The 23,139-nt window shown below is 41.5% G+C and overlaps 2 protein-coding genes across 7 annotated transcripts in view; both read left to right on the forward strand.

The window, feature by feature from the left end:
• grb10b (growth factor receptor-bound protein 10b) overlaps positions 1-23,139 on the forward strand; it is a 170,409-nt gene that overhangs the window by 21,538 nt on the left and 125,732 nt on the right. Inside the window, exon 1 of one of the 6 annotated variants that reach the window (XM_078236857.1) lies at positions 996-1,052. The exons of the other annotated variants lie outside the window; for them this stretch is intronic. The gene's annotated coding sequence lies outside the window, so the exon portion shown is untranslated. Of the gene's footprint in view, positions 1-995; positions 1,053-23,139 lie in introns of those variants that run through there. 6 annotated transcript variants of the gene reach the window in all.
• LOC144480818 (histone H4-like) lies at positions 11,248-11,538 on the forward strand. Its single transcript, XM_078200435.1, has one exon. The coding sequence runs from the start codon at positions 11,248-11,250 to the stop codon at positions 11,536-11,538; it is 291 nt and encodes a 96-aa protein (XP_078056561.1).

Below are 23,139 nucleotides of genomic sequence, written 5' to 3' on the forward strand. Positions count from 1 at the left end.
TCTCCAGGGTTCGTCCAGAACCACGTTCGTACAAGGTTGTTACTTGTAATGGCGTTATGTTGCATCAGAATAGATGTCAGCAGAGAGCAGTTCATGATCTTCGATCAATGGAAGACTATCCGACAAGATCAAAGACCGACTCGGGCAGACCGTTGCATTCTATATTTACAGAGTCTACACACATATGCTCCAGATTCCAAGACTTATTATCTTATTTTTGTAGTATAGAGAATTAATATTGAATATGTAAATATATCATCTGCATCAATGATGTAAGTAACAGACAGTGCATGGAGAGAGAGGGAGAGTTCCATATAGAGCTTTGTGCAGAGACTACTCTGTAAATAGTTAACATAATGAGTTTTCTAATGTATCCTCTCCAGCCTTATCCCTAAGGCCAGGAGCATGACTACCAGACCAAAGACAATAATTGAGCTTCCAGATCAGGTTGTGTGATTAAGCCACCTTTGTTATTTTAACTGATGTGGTGGTACTGTGCCTTTAAGAAAAGTGTTTAAATCATGTTCCTCTGCAATGTGTGTCAGGCAGTCCTTGGCATTTTCTCGGAGCTGTTTTGTCTGCAGCTGGTGTCCTGTATTGTTACTGAAGCAGTATAATTGACATGATTGTTTTAATCTGAACTAATGCAGTGTTCTTGTATTTTAGTGTTCCTCTTGGATTGCAGAGTAGAGATTAATTGGGTTAATTGACAGGTCAGGTCATATGACTGGGACAGCTATGCTTTCACAGAGAATTCCAGCTTGATTGTTTTCAGATGCCGTTTGGAGTTGAGAGTGGGAGCAGTGATGACTGCCAACTTTTTCCCTGCCAGCTGTTGGTTTCCCCATTTTTAAATTATCCTATACTTGATATTCCTGTAAAACACTTTCATGTCTCTTTAAAAAAAAAATCAACCATATTGAACTGTCTTCCTCTTTGGCTTAACGTTTTGTTTTTCTTGTGGCTATAGGCGCTATTCTTGCTACTGTTAAATATTGACAAATACTAGTAATTGATAATGGAACCCACAATCAAAACAGATTCAATGATGGGTGAGTTAATCTGTGGATGGATGTTTGTTATGTAACATCGCATAGATGTGGGTTATCAATGAAATTTTTCTTTTAAGTTCTGAAAAAGATTGTTTTCATAACTGGAATTGCAGGATAGTAGTAAATGCAAGTTTTTAAATGTTCTAAATCTCAGTTAAAATTGCCGGCTGGCATATTCAAAACTTTGTACCTGGTTCTACTTGCAGAAGTATGTCTTTGGAGTTGTTTAAAAATCGGACAAACCTGTTTTGTAAGGATGCATTGTTGATTTTTAGCAGTGTATGTGATGTGTATTAGACTTTTGCCACTGAGATCAACTAGAATCATAGAACCCTACAGTGCAGAAGGAGACCATTCGGCCCATCAAGTCTGCACCGACCACAATCCCATTCAGGCCCTATCCCTATAACCCCATGCATTTACCCAAGCTAGTCCCCCTGACACCTGAGGGGCAATTTAGCATGGCCAATCCACCTAACCCGCACATCTTTGGACTGTGGGAGGAAACCAGAGCACCCGGACGAAACCCACGCAGACATGGGGAGAAGGTGAAGGAAGGGCCGTGGATGTCGTCTATATGGATTTCAGTAAGGCATTTGACAAAGTCCCACATGGCAGGTTGGTTAAGAAGGTTAAGGCTCATGGGATACAAGGAGAAGTGGCTCGATGGGTGGAGAACTGGCTTGGCCATAGGAGACAGAGGGTAGTGGTCGAAGGGTCTTTTTCCGGCTGGAGGTCTGTGACCAGTGGTGTTCCGCAGGGCTCTGTACTGGGACCTCTGCTATTTGTGATATATATAAATGATTTGGAAGAAGGTGTAACTGGTGTAATCAGCAAGTTTGCGGATGACACGAAGATGGCTGGAATTGCGGATAGCGAAGAGCATTGTCGGGCAATACAGCAGGATATAGATAGGCTGGAAAATTGGGCGGAGAGGTGGCAGATGGAATTTAATCCGGATAAATGCGAAGTGATGCATTTTGGAAGAAATAATGTAGGGAGGAGTTATACAATAAATGGCAGAGTCATCAGGAGTATAGAAACACAGAGGGACCTAGGTGTGCAAGTCCACAAATCCTTGAAGGTGGCAACACAGGTGGAGAAGGTGGTGAAGAAGGCATATGGTATGCTTGCCTTTATAGGACGGGGTATAGAGTATAAAAGCTGGAGTCTGATGATGCAGCTGTATAGAACGCTGGTTAGGCCACATTTGGAGTACTGCGTCCAGTTCTGGTCGCCGCACTACCAGAAGGACGTGGAGGCATTGGAGAGAGTGCAGAGAAGGTTTACCAGGATGTTGCCTGGTATGGAGGGTCTTAGCTATGAGGAGAGATTGGGTAGACTGGGGTTGTTCTCCTTGGAAAGACGGAGAATGAGGGGAGATCTAATAGAGGTATACAAGATTATGAAGGGTATAGATAGGGTGAACAGTGGGAAGCTTTTTCCCAGGTCGGAGGTGACGATCACGAGGGGTCACGGGCTCAAGCTGAGAGGGGCGAAGTATAACTCAGACATCAGGGGGACGTTTTTTTACACAGAGGGTGGTGGGGGCCTGGAATGCGCTGCCAAGTAGGGTGGTGGAGGCAGGCACGCTGACATCGTTTAAGACTTACCTGGATAGTCACATGAGCAGCCTGGGAATGGAGGGATACAAACGATTGGTGTAGTTGGACCAAGGAGCGGCACAGGCTTGGAGGGCCGAAGGGCCTGTTTCCTGTGCTGTACTGTTCTTTGTTCTTTGTCCACCCAAGCCGGGAATCGAACCCGAGTCCCTCGTGCTGTGAGGCAGCAATGCTAACCACTATGCCACCGTGCCGTACTATGAAATACAGTACTTTCGTACCATGCTAAAAATAAACTAGCTATTTTGGGCAGCAGCCCAATTAGGGAGCGAGAATGTATAGCTCTCTGATTCACTGCTGATTTACTGCAATCTTTATTATTTTCAGATTTAAATCTTCACTACACAACTCACAGAATACTTTGCTGTGGCTCATAGTGAATGTAGCACCTCAGATTCTGTCCACTGTAATTAGAATATGTGGGATATTTTGCACAGCACAAGCAAACCTCAGTATAGTGGCCTTGCCCTTTGGTGTGCTGCAACATAGCAAATTGAAATAAAGTTGCATGGTTGCCGTTTTAAGCTAGGTGGATGCATTGTCTCGTAAGTCAAATTTGTTGAGCTCAGCCTGGCAACAGGGTACAATAATTGACCAAGGTGCACCTCTATGCTTGGGGTGAGAGAAATTACCAGAATTTCTCCATCAATATTCTGTAACTCCTTCTATAAAATACACGTGTGCAAGCACCAGATCAGAATTGAACTGAATTTTGATTCCTTCTATGGAAGGATGGCTTATATTAAATAAACATACAAAAATGGCTATTTGGATGAGATACTGGACTGAGAGGCAGAAACAGAATTATACTTCAACATTCAATACCTTTGAGAAGTGAAAAAGTTGCAATGGAAAGGTAAATAATTACATTTTGTAGTAAGTCTCATTTTCTTATCTTGGATCTATCGAATAGGAGATAGATAGTGTTACTAGCACTAGTAAAAGTACTATAAGTATGCTACTAATCTGTAGTTAATTGCTCCAAATGCAATGTACTAAAGTAGTAATAAAAACAGATGCTTTTAAGTTTGCAAGACCAAAAAGGGGTATTAAACTCGACAAGGTCGATTTGTCTGAGCTCACTAGATGGAAGCATAATGTTCCACTGGGAGAGGAGAAATTTGTACTGCACCAACTCCCAGCTGTATATAACCATGTTGGCAACAATGGAGAGTTGTGTACTGTAGCTAAAAATATCGCTATGGAGGATGAGGCTGGTGGATAAGTGCCCTGTGAAGATGCAAAATGAATGAGAGAGAAAAATAAGTTTTATGTATCTACATCAAAGACAAAACTTGAGTTTTAAAGTTTGCTTTAACTAGTTATGGGCTAGGAACTTGACCAGATCCTTGCCTTAATAAACAAGAAGTAACTGCATTTATACATCACTACTTTAGAATATCCAGTGCTACATATCTAATGAATTATATTTTGAAGTATGATCAGTTATCTCTGCAAATATGGCAGCCAGTTTGTACACTGGAACACATCCCACAACAGCAAATGAGACCAATCAGTGTGTTTTGGTAGTGTTGATTGAATATATGTCAGCCAGGAGAGCTCATCTTTGAATCAACAGTGATCACACTTCAAAAGTGCTTTCATTGGCTGTAACATGCTTTGAGATATCTGAGATGAGACCAATCAGTGTGTTTTGGTAGTGTTGATTTGGTAGTGTTGATTTGGTAGTGTTGATTGAATATATGTCAGCCAGGAGAGCTCATCTTTGAATCAACAGTGATCACACTTCAAAAGTGCTTTCATTGGCTGTAACATGCTTTGAGATATCTGGTAGTTGTTAAAGGCGCTATGTAAATTACACTTTTTTTCTCTTAGTAGTGCTGTAGGATGCATGTCAATTTGAACAGTCTGAAAGGGTCTTTGTTAATGGCTCATATGAAAGAGTGCATCCTGACTGCTGCACTAAAGGATCAGCCTACATTATGCCTAAACGTGGCTATGAGCATTAAGGTAAATAACACAGTCCTGAATATCTGATCCTCAACCGTCGTGGAGCCAAGTATGTTGGTGTGAGAGAAAGCTGAAGTATTTGCAAGTATCTTTAGCCAGATGAACCATGAACATTATGACTTGGTTTCCTCCTGAGATCTCAACTTTCTTAGATACCAGTGTATAACCCAATTCAGTTCACTACAAAACATCAAAGAAAAAGCTAATACAAAAAAAAAAGAAACCACTGCGGCTGCTGGAAATCTTGAAGCCTGAAAATGCTAGAAATATTCAGCTGGTGAGGCGACATCTGTGGAGAAAGAAGTGGTTAACAGGTCAGTGATTTAAGTGGAACCTGCTCCAGTTGACATTCTACCAGACCTTAATGGTGGTATCCAGTTCAAATTAGTTTATGTCCATAATTAGTTTGTGTGCACGTAATTTTGAGAAAAAGAAATTAATAACTTATGCCCGTTTTCTTAGTTTAGAGGTGTCGAGAAATCTCCCTTGTGTTGTGACTTTAAGTTTAATGGAGGGGTGATGATTGAGGTACCGATGAAGCCTTCTAATTCTGCTTCTGTCCAAATATCATACTAATATCTGTAGTAATCCAAGGAGTTCGGGACACTTTTGTACACACTGCACCCACTTTGCCATGCATATGTTTGCTCAGGCTGGGGCAAGTTTCTTGCCCATAACTGTGCCTTTGATTTAGAATAGAAATCATTTAATACAGTTGTTTCACCACCAAAGAGTGGCTCGGCGGCAGCACTACTGATCGAGCCGATGGGTCCTAAAGGATATAACTGCTAGACTGGATCTGCGGCAGGTGATGGGGGAACCAACAAAAGGGGAAAATACACTTGACCTCCTCCTTACCAATCTGCCAGCTGCTGATGCATCTGTCCACGATAGTATCGGTAAGAGTGACCATCGCACAGTCCTTGTGGAGATGCAGTCCCACCTTGACATTGAGAATAACCTCCACGTGTTGTGTGGCGCTATCACTGTGCTAAATGGGACAGACTTCAAACAGATCTAGCAACTCAAGACTGGGCATCCATGAGGCGCAGTGGGCCATCAGCAGCAGCAGAACTGTACACCAGAACAATCTGCAACTTCATGGCCAGGCATATCCCCATCTCAACCATTACCATCAAGCCAGGGGGTCAACAGGGTTCAATGGAGAGTGCAGGAAGGCATGCCAGGAGTAGCACAAGGCATACGTAAAAATGAGGGGTCAACCTGGTGGAGCTACCAAACAGGACTAGCATACCAAATAGCATAAACTTCAAGTGATCGAGCAAAGCAAACCCACAACCAATGGAACAGATCCAAGTTCTGCCACATCCAGTTGTGAACAATGGTAGACATTTAAACAAATCACTGGAGGAGGAGCCCAGCACCTCATTGCAAACGATAAGGCTAAGCGTTTGCAGCAATCTTCAGCCAGAAGTACTGAGTGGATGATCCCCCTCGGCCTCCTGCAGCAGTCCCCAGCATTACAGATGCCAGTCTCCAGCCAATTTGATTCACTCCACGTGTTATCAAGAAATGTTTGGAGGTGCTTGATACTGCAAAGGCTATGGACCCTGATAACATTCCGGCAATAGTACTGAAGACCTGTGCTCCAGAACTTGCTGCATTTCCAGTACAGTTACAACACCGGCATCTTCTCGACAATGTGGAAAATTGCCCCAGTATGTCGTGTACACACACAGCAGGACAAATCCAACCTGGCAATTACTGCCCCATCAGTCTAATCTCAATCATCAATAAAGTGATGGAAGGGGTCATCAACAATGCTATCAAGCAGCACTTGCTCAGTGACTCCCAGTTTGGGCTTTGCTAGGGTCACTCAGCTCCTGACCTCATTTACAGCCTTGATTCAAACATGGACAAAAGAGCTGAATTTCAGAGGTGAGTAACCATCCTTGACATCAAGGCTGCATTCGACCTAGTGTGGCATCAAGGAGCCCCAGCAAAACTGGAATCAATGGGTATCAGGGCAAACTCTTCGCTGGCAGGAGTCGTACATGGCACATAGGTAGATGGTTGTGTGGGTCAGTCATCTCAGCTCCAGGAGATCTCAGGAGTTTCTCAGTAGTGTCCAAGGCCCAACCATCTTCAGCTGCTTCACCAATGACCTTCCCTCTGTCATAAGGTTAGAAGTGGGGATGTTCGCTGATGATTTGCTCAACACTATTCATGGCTCCTCAGAGACTGAAGCAGTTCATGTTCAAATGCAGCAAGATCTGGACAATATGCAGGCTTGGGGTGGCAAGTAACATTTAAGTCTCACAAATGCCAAGCAATGACCATTACCAATAAGAGACACTCTAACCACCGCCCCTTGGTGTTAGCATCACTGAATCCCCCCCTGTCAACATCCTTGGGGTTACCATTGACCAGAAACTCAATTGGACTCACCACATAGTGGCTACAGGTCAGAGGCTAGGAATATCGTGATGAGTAACTCCCCGCGATATTCCTAGCCTCTGATTGGTAATTCCTAGTCTCTTATTGGTAATGGTCATTGCTTGGCATTTGTTGACACAAATGTTACTTGCCACTTGCCAGCCCAAGCCTGCATTTTCTCCAGATCTTACTGCATTTGAACATGGACTGCTTCAGTATCTGAGTCATTGTGAACAGTGATGAGCAAATCATCAGTGAACATCCCCACTTCTGTCCACCATCTACAAGGCACAAGTCAGGAGTATGATGGAATATTACCCACTTACCTGGATTAGTGCAGCTCCAACAACACTCAAAGCAGCCCACTTGGCACCACATCCACTCTCTCCACCGCTGATGCTCAGTGCACTCAACAAGATGCACTGCAGAAATTTGTCAAAGATCCTGAGCCAGCATTTCCAAACCCACGACCACTTCCATCGAGAAGGACGAGGCAACAGATACATGGGAACAGCGCCACCTGCAAGTTCCCCTCCAAGCCACTCGCCATCCTGACTTGGAAATATATCATTGTTCCTTTGCAGGAGCTGAGTCAAAATGGCATTGTGTGTCAATTCACAGCACGTGGACTGCAGCATTTCCAGCTCACTATCACCTTGAGGGCAACTAGGGATGGGCAATAAATTGCTGTCTAGCCAGCAATGTCCATGCCCCAGAAGTGTAGTAACTGAATAATAGCTTCATCTGGTCTGAGTGTGGGGAAATCTAATAAAGATATTTTAGACAACCAGAATCTCATCTAGTTCAACATTTGTGTGCAGAATTTCAATGTCTATTGTAAAATATGGTATTAGGGGCACGGGGTACAAGTAGTGAGTTGCCACCTCTAATAAAGTGGTATGTGTCTTTAATGTAACTCTGGTGCTTCTGTACTAAGGGGTTCCAATCTATGTTTCATTAAAGCACATGGGTGTGTGGGGTGTATTAGCAAAATGAATTACGAAAATATGACGTATATATGAATTGAACCATTCATTATCTGATGGTCAGCTTGTTGCCTGCAGAATTAATTTCTGTGTACATCCATCCCCTTTTGCATGGTTGGACCTTTTGGACATCAGTATCATTTTATTTATTAAAAGGCTGCAGATGAGAAACTCTTGCCCAATAAGTTATCTTGTGCTAAGTTAGAATTTTCCTTTTGGAAATGGCATAGGGAGATTTATTTCTAATAATTTCATGGCATCTCATTTATAAATTTAAAGTGAAAATATTTAATTGGATATATGTGAATACAGTCTAGTATTTGTACTCATCATTTGTATTTGTTTTTTACGGTTTCCTTTGGTTTGATAAGGTTACTATGTGATTGCACCATGTGATAAAGGAGAAGTGAGAACAAAAAAATAAGCCCCCAAAAATCAAAAAGTAACCCTCAAATCTCAGGGAGGGCAAGAAAAATTTTGACCCCTGATCAGGGTAGCATTTCACTAAGCAACACACTAAGGCGGCCTATTAAGATTAAGTGAAAAATTTACTTGTAGCCCGAATTAATCTGCCACATAGGAAAATAGTCATCATTATGAGGGAATTATCTGAGTTTCAGGAAGATATTGTAGGAATTTTTTAAAGCAGTAATCTTGGCCAAACCATTTCCAGCTTATGTCATCAATGCCTTCCCCTCCATTCGAAATGGGGATCAGTCCAAGCTTTCAGTGTTTAGTTAATTTCACCACACTAATATGGAAGAAGCCCATGTTGTTCTGGCATAGGGCCTGGGCAACATCTGGATTTGGGTTGACAAGTACCTGGGAACACCTGCAAACAAGAGCTCAGGTAACAACCATATCTAACCAGAAAATCAAATCCCCATCTCAGATAACATCTATATCCTGTGAAGTCGTTTTTGACCAAAACTTAAACTGATTCAGTAGTTTCAGCACTGGCAACAAGAACAATGTAGAGGTGAGTTTTTCTATGATAAATGGTTCATTATTTAACCTTTGGAAGCCTCTGATATTATTGACAAACTTTGTAGATGGCACAATGGTGTGCCCCACTGTTATTGATACGTCACCAGCAGTCAGAATTTGACATGATCCAAGAGCAGCGAAGTGTGGTTGATTGATTACCTCTTGTGCATCTCTCTCAATGTTTTCCCCCACTCCACTACCTCCGCATCACTAGTTTAATGTAGCTACAATAAGTACTATTGACACATACCACTACAGCATCTTGCCATCTATTTACAATATCACTATGGAGGGCAAAAGCAGTAATATCATTGGAATACCATCACATTCAATTAGAGCATCATCTTGACTTGGAAAAAGCTATTCTTTCAGTGTTGAATTAAAATTCCTTACTTAGCATTGTTACCACAATGATTGAAAACAATGATTAACCAACATTATTTCAGTATAACTCATGAACTTGCCAGTACCACACTTTGAGAATTAATAAAAATTGTCATGAATAAGTAGGACTTCCGAAGTAAACATTAGCCCTTGACAGACATCTTGGTATTGCCAACTTCTGCTTTTCTGCTCATACTGCACAATTTAAGATTTGAGGCTATCATGGTTTTTCTGTTTTCCTGGAATTGTACATATAATTTTTGAATTCCCTCAACTGCACCTAGGGTTTTCAGAAAAGCAGGAAGATACTTTTAGTAACCTAATTTACCTTGCAGACTGATTTCTTGGTTATTTTTGCATTTAGTTGTGTATGCTTGATGGAATCAAAGATTCGACCATAAAATTGCTATTTAACCTGTAGCGCGCGTGCCACTTTTCTGGGATGGCTATTGACTTAGTCCCATTTACCTACAATTTTAATTTTCTTCACGTATTCTTCCATTTCTCTTTAAGAATTATTTTTGGTTCAGCTTCCACTACTATTTCTGGTTTAATTATTTCTAATAATTATCTCCATCCTATCCCAATGACTGATTCATTTAAAATAAATTATGCGCCTTTAATAATTACCGACCCTTGGAAAAAGTTTTTCCCAATTTACTAATCACCAAATCGCAAGTTTGGCCATCTCAATCATCCATTCACCTTTTTTTTTTCAATGAAGAACCCCATTTTTATTTGTCTCCTCACTACCATATTTCTAGTGTAATCTATTCTGCCTGTTTTCCTTGACAACATTATTGAAGGTGCCTAAAATTGAAAATTTTTACCCACAGCCGAAAATAGTTTTATGTTTCACTGATCCTCATTGTTGCATAATGATTTGATAGGCAATCACTGAGATCACTTCAGCATCAACATCACTTGGATGTCAAGCAATAATAAACATTGCTGCTTTTTCAATGAATGCTATTTCAGAAAGTTTTCATCGGGTAAATTGCCAGTTTATTTATCATATTTCTCACCATCGTTTGCTTCATGGTGTTGTATCCCATGACTATAAGCACACGTTCCCCACTGATCAAGCATGTAGGCTTTTCCTAATCATATTCACAGATGTAGATGCTGCTGCCAAATGCAGGTATGTCATGATCCCCGTGGAGACCAATAACTTAAAAAATTTGAACTGCCAATGAATTCCTGAAAGGACTACGGAACAAGATCTGCCTTGCTGACTGAACCTGTCTGTGATTGCATGTAAAATTGTGATACTTTTCGAAGAGAGCCTGTAACTCTATCCTAAAATGAATTCCTATGGATGGTAATGTGAATCACATGGGTCTTGTATTCGGGGTGAAATGTCTATTAACTAGAAGTGGCAAGTGGATGATCCATTTGCCGCCTCCTGAGGTCCTGAGTATTGCACATGCCAGTCTTGCCAATTTGATTTACTCCGTGATATCAAGAAACATCGGAAGATGCTGGAAGGTACTGGCAATGGGCCCTGACAACGTTCTGGCACTAGTAATCCCAAACGAGGTGCACTTCTAACCAAGCTGTTTGAGTACATTAGCATATACCTGACAATGTGGAAAGTTTTCTGGGTCTGTCCTGTACACAAAAAGCAAGGTAAATCCAATCTAGCCAAATACCGCCCCATCAGTCCACTCTTGATCATCAGCAAAGTGATGAAAGGGGTCATCGACAGTGCTATCAAGTGACACTTATTCAGAAATGGCCTGTTTACTGACACTCAATTTATGCTCTGACAGACCACTTGGCCCCTGACCTCATTACAGCCTTGGTCCAAGCATGGACAAAACAACTTGAACTTGAGATAGTGAGCGAATGACTGCCCTTGACAATGTGCTTGTTGTTCACTCAGTGCAAATCATCTCGGGCAGAGGGAAAGGCAGAAAGGGGCTGGACAAAGGTGGAGCCAAGTGGTACCACAAGGTGCTCTGCGACAAAACAAGGTATCACCAAGCCTGCCATTTGCCACCCGGCTGGCTGTGGCGGATTCAAGCGCATCTCCGGCCTGAATTTTTAAGTTGTTCCAAGCGCAAAACAGTGACAGCCATGGATGTGGTGTATACTCTGAAGCTCCAGGGACGGACCCTGTATGGCTTCGGTGGTTGAGGACAGTTTTAAGAAAGATTGCAATATGAAGGCAGCATTTAACTAAATATGGCATCAAGGAGCCCGAGCAAAACCTGTTAATGGAAATCAGGGAGAACGCTCTGTTCTGTTTGCAGACATGTCTCGCACAAAGGACGATGGTTGTAGTTGTTGAAGGTTGATCATTTCAGTCCAAGGACGACATTGTAGGAATTCCACAGGATACTGTCCACGACCCAAACACCTTCAGCTGCTTCATCAAGGACCTTCCCTCCATAAGGTCAGAAGTGGGGATGTTTGCACAACTTTGAGCATTATTCGCGACGACGCAGGTACTAAAGCATTCTATGTCCACATGCAGCAAGAGCTGGATTTCATTCAGACTTGTGTAGATAAGAGGCAAGTAACATTCATTCATGCCACACAAGTTCCAGGCAATGGCCATCACCAGGATGGCCCTTGATAGTTAATGGCATCACCATTGCTGAATCCCCCACTGTCAATGTCCTGGGGGTTTTCATTGACCAGAAATGATTTGGACCAGCCACATAAATACTGTGGCTACAAGAGTAGGTCAGAGACTGGAAATCCTGTCGTGAGTAACTTGCCATTTGACTTTCCAAAGCCCATCCACCATCTGCAAGGCATAAGTCAGGAATGTGATGTAATACTGTCTACTTCCCTGGGTGGGTGCAGCTCTAACGACACAAAAAACTTCACTCCATTCAGGACAAAGCAGCCCTTTTAATTGGCACCTCATTCACCACCTTCATTATTCAACCCCTCCATCACCAATGCACAGTGACAGCAGTGTGTATCATCTACAAATGCACTGTAGCAACTCACCAGTCTCATTTGACAGTGCAGGTTTTGGAAGGTTACCAGTGAAGGACAAGAGTAGCATATGTATGGAAGCAAAACCTGCAACGTTCCCTCCAAGCTATTCCGCATCCTGACGTGAAAAAAATTCACAGCAGGTCAAATCCCCTTCATTCCTCCATTTTGCCTCAAATTAGGGACGTCCCAAGGTCTTGCAAAGCCTTGTGTGTCTGCAACTCCAGATCCACAGCCTTCTGATGTGGCTTGGCAAGCCACTCAAAGGCAATTAGGGATGGCCCCAAATGCTGGTCTTGCTATCGACATTAACATTGCAAAAAAGAATAAAGGGAAAGAAAATTGCATCTAATTTCATCTGACATCTCAGTTGCCCTGAAGTTGTTTACAACCCTCTTCAGGGAAACACACTGCAAAAATAGGAGAGTTAGAATTTGATATGTGGCCCTCATGCCCAGGTCCAGGTAATTTCAACACACCAAGAACAGGAATGGTCCCAACGTTGACCCCTGGGAAATGTGTGTTTACATCCTGCCCTCGGGTCTGTAAACATCTATTAACCACTATTCTGTTTTCTGTTCTTTCACTAACTTCCTACCTGTGCTGCCACGTTTCCCTTTTTACCATGCATCTTCATTTTATCAACAGGCCTCTTTTATTCCTGTTGATTAAAATAAGCCCAGCATTCAGAGGAGAGACTTCCTATTCCACTATCAGGCCAGTTTCCATGTCAAAACTCTGCTTATTTCCTGTTGCCTGTTTGTTTTTAAAAAAGATTTATTGCAACAAAGCCTAGGTATTAGTTATGAACTCGGGACAAATCAAAGCTGCAATAAGAAACGGGGAAAAAAAAAATCTGAAATGAAGCAAGTCTCCTGGTAGATTTTTCTGGTTTGCAAACAGTTCCACTATTACTTAACTCAAGATCTTTTGCTGTGCCCAGTTTACCCTTTTTTAACCCGAGTTACCAGTCGAGTGCCCTTTGGTATCTTTGCTTATGCACAGTTTGAAAACAAATCCAAATTGGAATGGTAATTTGGTATTATTGGAATCATTGAGTTCCCCTCACAAATATCTCTTTGCACATTATGTCCCTACTGTGGAAGACTGCGTTTTTATGGTTTTATTTCAGCTTGCAGAGTCCATGGAAATTCAGGCACTGGTTACTGCCGTCAGTTCTTAGTGCACAAGGTAGTCTTCCACTTCCATTTATGGTGGCATATTCTAATCCAGTGGTGCATAACCTGCGGCCCATTGGCTGCTTGTGGCCCATCAAAGTTCGGCGTGCGACTCGAGACATTTTGTTAACTGTTGCTCACACACACATTTGCCAGATTCTACTGGTTTTCATCTGCGTAGCTTTTTTCCTACAGGAATGACTAAAGTGATATGAAGTGAGGTGATTGTGAGAGTCTGCATCCAAACAATGGGATTTTTTTTTGTTTACCACTTGAAGTTGATAGTTCTATTAATATATAAATGAGCATTTTCTATAAACATGGAATATTTGGCATATATTAAATGTATCCAATCTTATTCATTGGTCATAGTGAACAAGGGTGATTTCAATCTTGTGGCTCACTGAGATGGAGGACCGTTCACTAGCCTAGGTTGCTCAAAATGAACAAAATGGATAATATGCACTTTGGCAGGAAACCTAAGGCTCAGCATTGGGTCTTTTAAAAATTGCAAAACTTTGTCAGATTTGGGAGCTATTGTTCACTGTGAGGAGGATAGTGAAAGATCTCAAAGAGGACATACACAAGATGATGTAATGGGAAAACAAATGGTGATTAGGATTTACACAGTAAGAAGTTTAACAACACCAGGTTAAAATCCAACAGGTTTATTTGGTAGCAAAAGCCACACAAGCTTTCGGAGCTCCAAGCCCCTCCTTCAGGTGAGCAGGGGCTTGTAGCTCCGAAAACTTGTGTGGCTTTTGCTACCAAATAAACCTGTTGGACTTTAACCTGGTGTTGTTAAACTTCTTACTGTGTTTACCTCAGTTCAACGCCGGCATCTCCACATCATGATTAGGATATATGCAGAGAAGTGTGAAGAGATACATTTTAGGAGGAAGACTGAAGACGGGCAATATAAAATAAAGGGGGCAATTCTAAAGAGGATGCAGGAAAAGCAATACCTAGGGTTATATATGTGCAAATTGTTGAAGGTGGGGAGGGCAGATTAAAGCCCAGCATCTCCCATGTGCTTTGTAAATAGAGTACAAAAACAAGGAAGTTATGATGAATCCTTAGAAAACAATGGTTTGGCCTCGACTGGAGTAATGCATCCAGTTCTAAGCACTACACTTATGTAAAGCCTTCACATCCTTTCTGAAGATGCAGAAAAGATCTACAAGAGTGTTTCCAGGGATGATAAATTTAAATTACAAAAATAAATTGGAGAGGTTTGAGCTGTTCTCAGAAGATAATATTGAGAGGAGATTTGCTAGGGCTGGCACAGTCCCTCAGGGTGCCAGGGATCCAGGTTTGATTCCCGGTTTGGGTCACTGTCTGTGTGGAGTTTGCATGTTCTCCCTATGTCTGTCTTCCTGTGGGTGCTCCAGTTTCCTCCCACAGTTCGAAAGACGTGCTGGTTAGGTGCATTCGCCATGCTAAATTCTCCTAGTGTTCCTGAGCAGGCGCCGAATGTGGCGACTAAGGGATTTTCACAGTAACTTCATTGCAGTATCAATGTAAGCCTACTTGTGATAATAATAAATAAATAATAAAAGGTGTTCAAAATCATGAAGGGCCTGGAGAGAGAGAAAGGGAAAAAATCTGTTCCAGTTGGCAGAAAAGTCAAGAAATAAGAGGGTACTGACTCAAGCTGAAGGTGACAGAAAATCTTATTTGCCGTGAGTGGTTCGGATCTGGAAAACACTGCGACTGTGGTGGAGTCCGGTTAAAATTGAACATTTGAAGAAGGGATTGGTTTGAAGACTGTGTATGAAAGGCAGGAGACCACTGTTGAATTGTTCTTGTGGAGAGCTGGCAAAGAAATGGTACACCGAATGACCTCTTTGTGCTGTAACCATTCTGTGATTTGATTTTATTTCCTCATAGCATGGTTTGAGTGTTCTTGTGTCTGATGACTGAGTTAATTTAGGCTGCCATGATAGAGTATACTGAATGTTTTTGCTTGTACTTAGCTGGTAGCGTTTTCCTTATGACATGTGACTGTACCCTTGTTCTTAATCACATGCAAAGGCCTTCTCTGCCGCCTTGTCACTGCTGAGTTAGACCCCAGTGGTTGTGTGCAGGTGTATGTGTGCATTTGAAAAGAATAAGTGTTTCCAATCTTTTCAAATGGGATGCATCTCAGCAAGTTGAGCTATCCTTTTTGCACATGACTAATTCTTGCTTAACACTGGGAAGACCAGGACTATCATTGGCACCAGCTTCAAATTCAGTACCCTAGTATCTGATTGTGCTGCTCTCCAGTCACCTCTTATTGAACCAAATAGTTGGTTATTTCAGTCTCCCATTTTACTGAATCAAGTTTCCAACACACTGTTTCATCGCAAAGATCATCTACTTCCATTTTTAACATCAAACAAACATCCATGCCTTTGTTCTCTTTATGTTGACCATAATAATGTACTCCTGGCTGGCATCCATATTCTACCCTCTGTAAACTTGAGGTGATCCAAAAGGTTGCCTCCCTTCTAACGTGTACAAAGTTCAGTTCACCCATTGCTCCTGTGCTCCGACATATATTAGTTTCTTGTTAAGCAACACCTGGATGTAAGAATTGTCATGCTTATTTTTAAGTTCCTGATGACCTCGCTCCCTTTCCAACTCGATAATCTCCTTCAGCCTCTGAACCCTGAGAGATATTTGCGGTTCTCAATATTTGGTCCCTTGCACATTCCTAATTTTGATAGCCTCATTGTTGGTGGCAATGCCTTCAGGTGCCAAACCCCTAAACTCTAGAATTCATGCCCTCCCTAATGTGGTTTACCGCCCTACCTTTCTTTCCTCCTTAACTGTCCTAAAAACCCACCTTTTTGACTAAGCTTTGGGGTCACTGAATCACAGAATCGTTATGCTGCAGAAGGAGGCCATTTGGCTCATCATTGCTGCACTGTCTCTCCGAATGAGCATTAGGACTTGGTGCCATTCTCCTGCCTTTTCCCTGTGCTCCTGCACATTGTTTCTATTCAATTAACGACCTAATACCCTCTAGAATGCTTCAATTGAACCTGTCTCTTCCATACTTCCAGGCCAGACCTTTTGAACCACGTGTGAAAAAGTGTTTTTCACATCATATTTGCTTTTTTTGCAAATCACTTTAAATCTGTGCACCCTCATTCTTGATCATTTTTAAAGTGGGGAGAGTTCCTCCCTATCTACTCTGTTCAGCCCCTCGTGATTTTGTACATCTCTATCAAATCTACTCTTTGTCTCATAATTACTTCCATTTAATCACCTAGAGCTCCATATATTCAGAGAAAAGCCAGCATGGCTTTATGCAGGGTAGATAATAGAACTGAATTAGCTAAAATGTTTTCGAGAAATGTACTAACATGACGGATGAAAGCATCTTTCGATGTTGGTTACGTGATTTTCCAGAAAGGATTGAAAGTTCCTCACAGGCGACTTACCACAAATGACTGATGGCTTGGATGAAAATAATAAAGACATTGGGTTGGCTGGTACTGCATTAGCCTCCCTCCATTCTATTGGAACAGTCCCTGCCGAGTGAGCTATTAAATATAGGAAACTGAGAGGCTCACTTAATACACCTCTTATTTCTATCTGAACTGTACTGTGGGGTGAATGCTGAGACTCAACAGCCTGACTTACTCAAAAGCAAAATCATTTTTATTTCAGAATTATTAGCTCTGTGCCTGACCAGTTATCCAATTGGGTTTTGCTTTAATGTTTATCTTCTTCACCCTAGAGACATACATCCGTGTGTCTGCTCCTACCTCAGCCCATCTGTTGCTGAATTCTTCATCTATACATTTGTCACCTCCAGACTAATTTCAGTTTTCCATTCACCACCTTCATGGAATAAATTTCAGCTTATTCAATACCGTGCCCACACCCTATCCTGCAACTTCTGCTTGCCCAAATGACTGACTTAGCTTAGCTTTCAGTTCTCAATCTTACATTTGTGCATGAAAATGTCAAATTTAAGCTCCTTCCTGGCCCATCTTTGTAACCTCCACCAGCCCTGTGGCTCTCAGACTCTCTCCAGTTCTGGCCACTTGTGCATTCCACACTTTTTTTCACTCCATCTAGCTTGTAAACTCTGGAATGTCTTCCATAATTCTCTATGCACCTTTCTAAGACCCTGCTTTGGAACTCACTCCTTGGACCAAATGTTTGGTGTCTCCTCCTAATGTTCCCTTGGGCTCAATGTAGTTTTTATCTGAACCTTTTGTGAAGCATCTTAAGCTGTGTATGTTAAACATTATGTAAATCAGTCTTTGCAATTTACAGGTAGATAGTCAAATGAGTTGCTGTTGCTTTGCTGTTGAGCTTTTGCGCAGCATACAAAGGGTAGGGGTTTGATCAATGCAGTGCATTACTGACTGATTCTAATGCCAAAAAACCAGTGGAGCATAGTATCCACTGCATGATTTCCCTCAGTCAGTTGTTTAGTTCGGCAGTTAACTACAGTTGTATGATTTCTTTTCTGATTAAAGTGGAAATAGTCCTTTTTTTCTCTCTTTTGGCCCAAAAGATTTTGAAGGGTGGAAACTAACAGCAAAGTAACTAAAGTTTGTCGATTAAATTTAGTGGTGAAGAAAAAATCAAGTCCTATGTCTTTGCAAGTCAGACAAATGTTGGGTACTGAAGTTCCTGTAGAGTGAATTTCATGGTATTTAAATTCCATGCTACCTCAATTACTTTTAGATAATTGTGAGTTCTGCATGCACAATTCAGCATTGCATTGTAAACTGTGAATTTAATTATAGCAGATGAAGTGAACTTGTGTAATTAGGCAACCCAAGACAGTATCCAGCTGAAAGAAAAAGTACAGTAAGAAAGTGGAAATAGATATGAAGAAAATAATGAGATACAAGAAAGAATGTTTTTATAAACTGTGGCAAAAGGGGACTCTGGCCCCATTAAAGATGATGCCCACATGATTATAATAGAATCATACAACACAGGAGGATGATAGAGAAAATAGGCTTATTAAATGGGTACTTTGCATTTGTTTTCAGATAGAGGAAGTGGACAAAATGCCAAGGGAACCTATGAATAAGCCAAAGGGAGGAACTTGATTAATTTAAAATTTTAAAGAGCAAGTAATGAGAAAATAACGGACACAAGATAGACAAATCTCGAGGTTCTGATGGTGTTACGTCACTCCTTAATTTGAGTTAAAGTAGAAACCCTGATCTGTAGGTTCATCAACTGTGGTAGAATTTTGCCGGAATCTCTCTTTGGAAATAATAATGGAACACTTAAAAGTGTACATTTGGTCATCAATGAGCTGATCAGAGGGTTATTATAGGTCTATGAAAAATGTTCGTTCGCCTGGGGTATGTTCAAATCCCACCACCTCAATGATGTGGTCAGTAATGGGAGATCAACCAACACCAACATGGCAGTTATTCTCGATGGCTGTGCCTCATGGTCACACTATGTTGATCCTTCATCCAGCCTTTCACGTGAGCATGATGAAATTCTACTTTGGGAGAGGTTTTACTTAAATATCACGTTCAGCTTGTGCAAAATGGAACCTCCGTGAATTGCATCTTTGTGTGGCCAGTCGCCTTTACAAGGATTTTTTTTCCACCAGTCTTGGTAACGATCTTGTTTACTGGTATGTCAAAGTTTATCTGTGTTTTGTGAATATTTTCAATGCAGACCAATCAATATGCATTCTCTCAATGCCGGGTGACAAATCAATGGAAAGCTGGTGTTCAGATGGCAGACGCTGTGTAATTTTCTCTTTTCTGCCAGAGTAGTAAATCACATTTCGAGAATCATGTCCACTACCTGACACTGCCCTTAAATTTTGGAATATCAACTATCATCGCATCTTTGAAGGCATTGAGTCAGATGGCTACGCAGGTGGAAATATGATCATTTTGTCAATTCTTGTTAAGTCCTTCTGTCACTTTGCACAGTTCAAATTGACAGTACGTGTTCTCTCTCAATGGTGTTGAAATGGAATATGTACTCCAGCAGTCTTGCCCATTGACTGCGAGATTGCTGCTGGAATTGGCAGAAGGCAACTACAAATGCCTTCGAATTAATAACTGTTGTAATGACCATTTAGTGTAATTATCAATGACAACGTGGTTTGATTCTCCTAAAATAAACTGAGTCAACCTTATGACTAGGTATATGAGAAATCTCAGTTATTAGGCCAAGTCATGGGGTCAACTTTTAGATTATCTATTTTTACACGAGCTGTAAACAATATCTTCGAGGTAGTGTGTGTGGAACTTGGTGCTCCCATCTACCTAGTGTCCTTAACCTTCTAGGTGATGCATGTTGCAGGTTTGGCTGCAATTGTTGAAACTTCAAGTTGTTGCAGTTGCAATGCATTTTGTCAGTGGTCCACATTGCAATCAATTTGATGATGGAGATAGTGAATGCTCAAAATGGGGATGGAGGGTCAGTCAAGCAGACAGCTTTGTCAAGGTTGGGGACAAATCATTTGGGTGCTGGATCTGCATTCGTCCAGGCAAGCAGAGAATATTCTGTTATGCTCTTAAACTTGTGCCTTTTAGCTGGTGCAAGGGCTTTGGAGAGTCAGAAGTATCGTTAGTCACAAAGTACACAAACCAAAGAATATCTAACCTCTGACCTGCTTGTGGAGCCACACTGCTTGGTCTAGTTAAGTTTCTGGTCAATGGTGGCTGACAGCATGATGTTGGAGGACTAGGCGATGGTAATGTTGAATGTCTAGGGGCAGTGGTTAGACTCCCTCTTGCTGGAGATAGTCAGTCATTCCTGACACTTTCATGGTACAAATATTATTTTGTTAATTGAGGAGCTACAAATAGAACTGACTACTGCTGACATCCCCACTTCTGTCCTTTATCATGGCGGGAAGGTCATTAAAGTGGCTGAAGATGGTTGAACTTAGGGCAGTACCCTGAGGAACTTCAACAGTGATGTCCTGGCTAGGATGATTGACCTGCAACAGGCACAGCGATTTTTTTTTTTGGGCAAGGTTGACTTTTGCTCAGGCTTCTTAATGCCACAAATGCTATCTTGATACTTCACCTCTTGAATTCGAACAGGCATGGAGTTGTTTACATTTCCTTCTTCCAATGTTCTGTCAGAAATTGGTGACTTTCAAGGAGGGTCACACACAGCCTCAAATGGTCATGAACCAAACGTGGTAACTGAGCCAATGATCAACCATCCTCTAAGGAAGAGGGATGAAGTCTTGCTGGCAGATTTTGGAGCTAAAAAATAAATTCAAATGTAGGATGCAAAGGTGGTAATCTCTTTCATGAATACAGAAGCCGGCAGAAAATTCAGATGAATGTTTGGTTGAAGAGATGATGCAGGAAATCTGTAGTTCCTGGGGCATCGAGACCAGTTCTGGAGGAGATGGGACTTGTGCACGTCAGATACTTGTGCCACAGCAGGGCCTTGTCCAGTAACCTGGTGTGGAGGTTTGTGAATACGGCAAGAGAAAGGTCAAATGGGCTTGACAGGGATATGGGAAGCTGAGCATAGATTCAAAAGGGAGAGAAGGAAAGATATAAATATAAGGAGGAACATGGAATGTCAAGAAAACAAAGCCATGTCTGTCGAAGTTGTGGTGAAGAGAAGAGGTTGCAAGAAAGCATCTGTCCGGCAATGGGAGGAAAGAGCCATACATGTTTGTCTGCTTGCAAGAGGGTATGGGGAAAAGGTGCTGTGAGAAAGCATCTATCTGCAACGTGGGGGGTTGTGGGGGGAATACAGTATTAAGAGACTGTACAGCCCCAATTTTTCTAACCAAACTTGCTTACAGAAAAACCTGTGAAATATGCTACATTTGTACTCCGGATCCAGCAGGACTTTCTTCCTTCTTTGCATGATACCAATTAATTTTCACTTGTAATACTTATTAAAAACAGAAGTAATTAATAGCAAAATAAATTTTTAACACTGCTCATTGGCCCCATGAATCAGGAAATAAATTGACGTGGTCTCTTGCAAAAAAAATTGGAAGGCTCATGAGATGAGGCTATATAGATTAAACGGCAGGACGGTGGCAGAGTGCTTAGCAATGCTGCCTCAGCACCAAGGATCCAGGTTCAATTCTGGCTGTGGGTGACTGTGTAGAGTTTGTATGTTCTCCTGTGTCTGCGTGGATTTCCTCCAGGTACTCCGGTTTCCTCCCACTGTGCAAAGATGTGCAGGTTGGGTGGATTGGCCATGGTAAAGGTTACAGGGCTATGGAGATAGGGAGGGGGAGAGGGCCTGGGTAAGATATTCTGTTAGAGTTGGTACAAATTCGAGGGGCTGAATGGTCTCCTTTCTTAAATTTTCTATGAAATAGACGGAGGACCAAAAAGGAGCAAACTCATTACGACGATTGACCTGCAAAGAATCGAAGGGCAAAAATGTAGGCATATCGCTGAGAAGGACAAACAAAAGGGCTGTGATGACTTTGTAGTACCTTTAATATTAATTGGAATAAAATGTATAGAGGGTGCAAAACTTTCAAATCCGTTTAGGGTAGGTGTCAAAGGTGCAGGTTGCATCAGGCTCATGCAAGATCGCCATGAAAATTTATAAAAATATTATAAATTCTGCTGGTGCAAATGTTAATGGTGGTGAGACACAGGTGCACATGAAGCTTTTAATCAGCAAGCTCATGTATTGCTGATTACATGTGTGAAGCTTTTGAGCAGAGCCATCAGTTTCTCTGTCCTGGGTGTGCTTTTAACTGGAAATCAGTCAGCGCATTTGTGTATATGTAAATATCTTTGTTGTACTGTTCATGAATATTATATTGTCATATGAAAATATAATTAACCATGCCTATAAAGAAAAAAATAGTTAAAGAATAACGTGCTTTTTTAAGGAAATGGAAATACTTGTACTTGTTACTGAAGCAAGTGGAAAACCTTTGCTTGATATGTTTGCAACATATCTGTTGCCAAAGAATGCAACATTAAAAGACACTATGAACCATGCCACGTTGATATTTATGGCAATTAGACAGGCAGGCTATGAGAAGACAAGTTGGCAGAATTTGAATAGTTTGAAAAAGCAATAATGTTTGTTTACAAATGTAAGTGACAGCGCATTAAAAGCAAGTTTTGTACCTATTCAGGATATTGCAGCTTTTTCAGAGCCATTTTCTGAGGGAGAGTTCATAAATGCATGATGCAAACTGACCATTGTCTGTCCAGATAAACCATTTTTTTCAAAATATTAGTCTTTTTGAAAAGAATGGTGGCCAATGGAATGTGTGAATTATCAAAAAATTTGACAAATCAACATCAACTCTAGAAGGGGAAAACTTTTACAGCCTTTTCAGTCATGATTGAGAAAAGCGTGGAAGCATGTGACATAGCACAGTTAGCTGTTTTTATTCATGGTACAGTCTGTTGAAAGACTGAGGGATTTGTGGAGTTAGTGTTGACCGACGGGCAGATATTTTTAATAGTGTAAAAGCAGATTAGATAAATTTGACATGGATTGGAGTAGGGTGCTGAGCATTTCAAAGACTAAGCGCGACCTCTGGTGGGCAGAAAGGCAGGAGTAAGCTGCAAGATTAAGACAAAATCTTGAATGACAATCCAGTAGTGATATTTGGGCATTTCATTGCGTTCTGCACCAAGAAGCACTCTGTGCTAAAACC

Source organism: Mustelus asterias, chromosome 2 (assembly GCF_964213995.1).
Source record: "Mustelus asterias chromosome 2, sMusAst1.hap1.1, whole genome shotgun sequence".
In the NCBI taxonomy this organism is placed as follows: Eukaryota; Metazoa; Chordata; class Chondrichthyes; order Carcharhiniformes; family Triakidae; genus Mustelus; species Mustelus asterias.

What these genes read in the sequence shown, in the direction of transcription:
- LOC144480818 (XM_078200435.1), top strand. Translation starts at nt 11,248, where the DNA reads ATGACTGCCCTTGACAATGTGCTTGTTGTTCACTCAGTGCAAATCATC.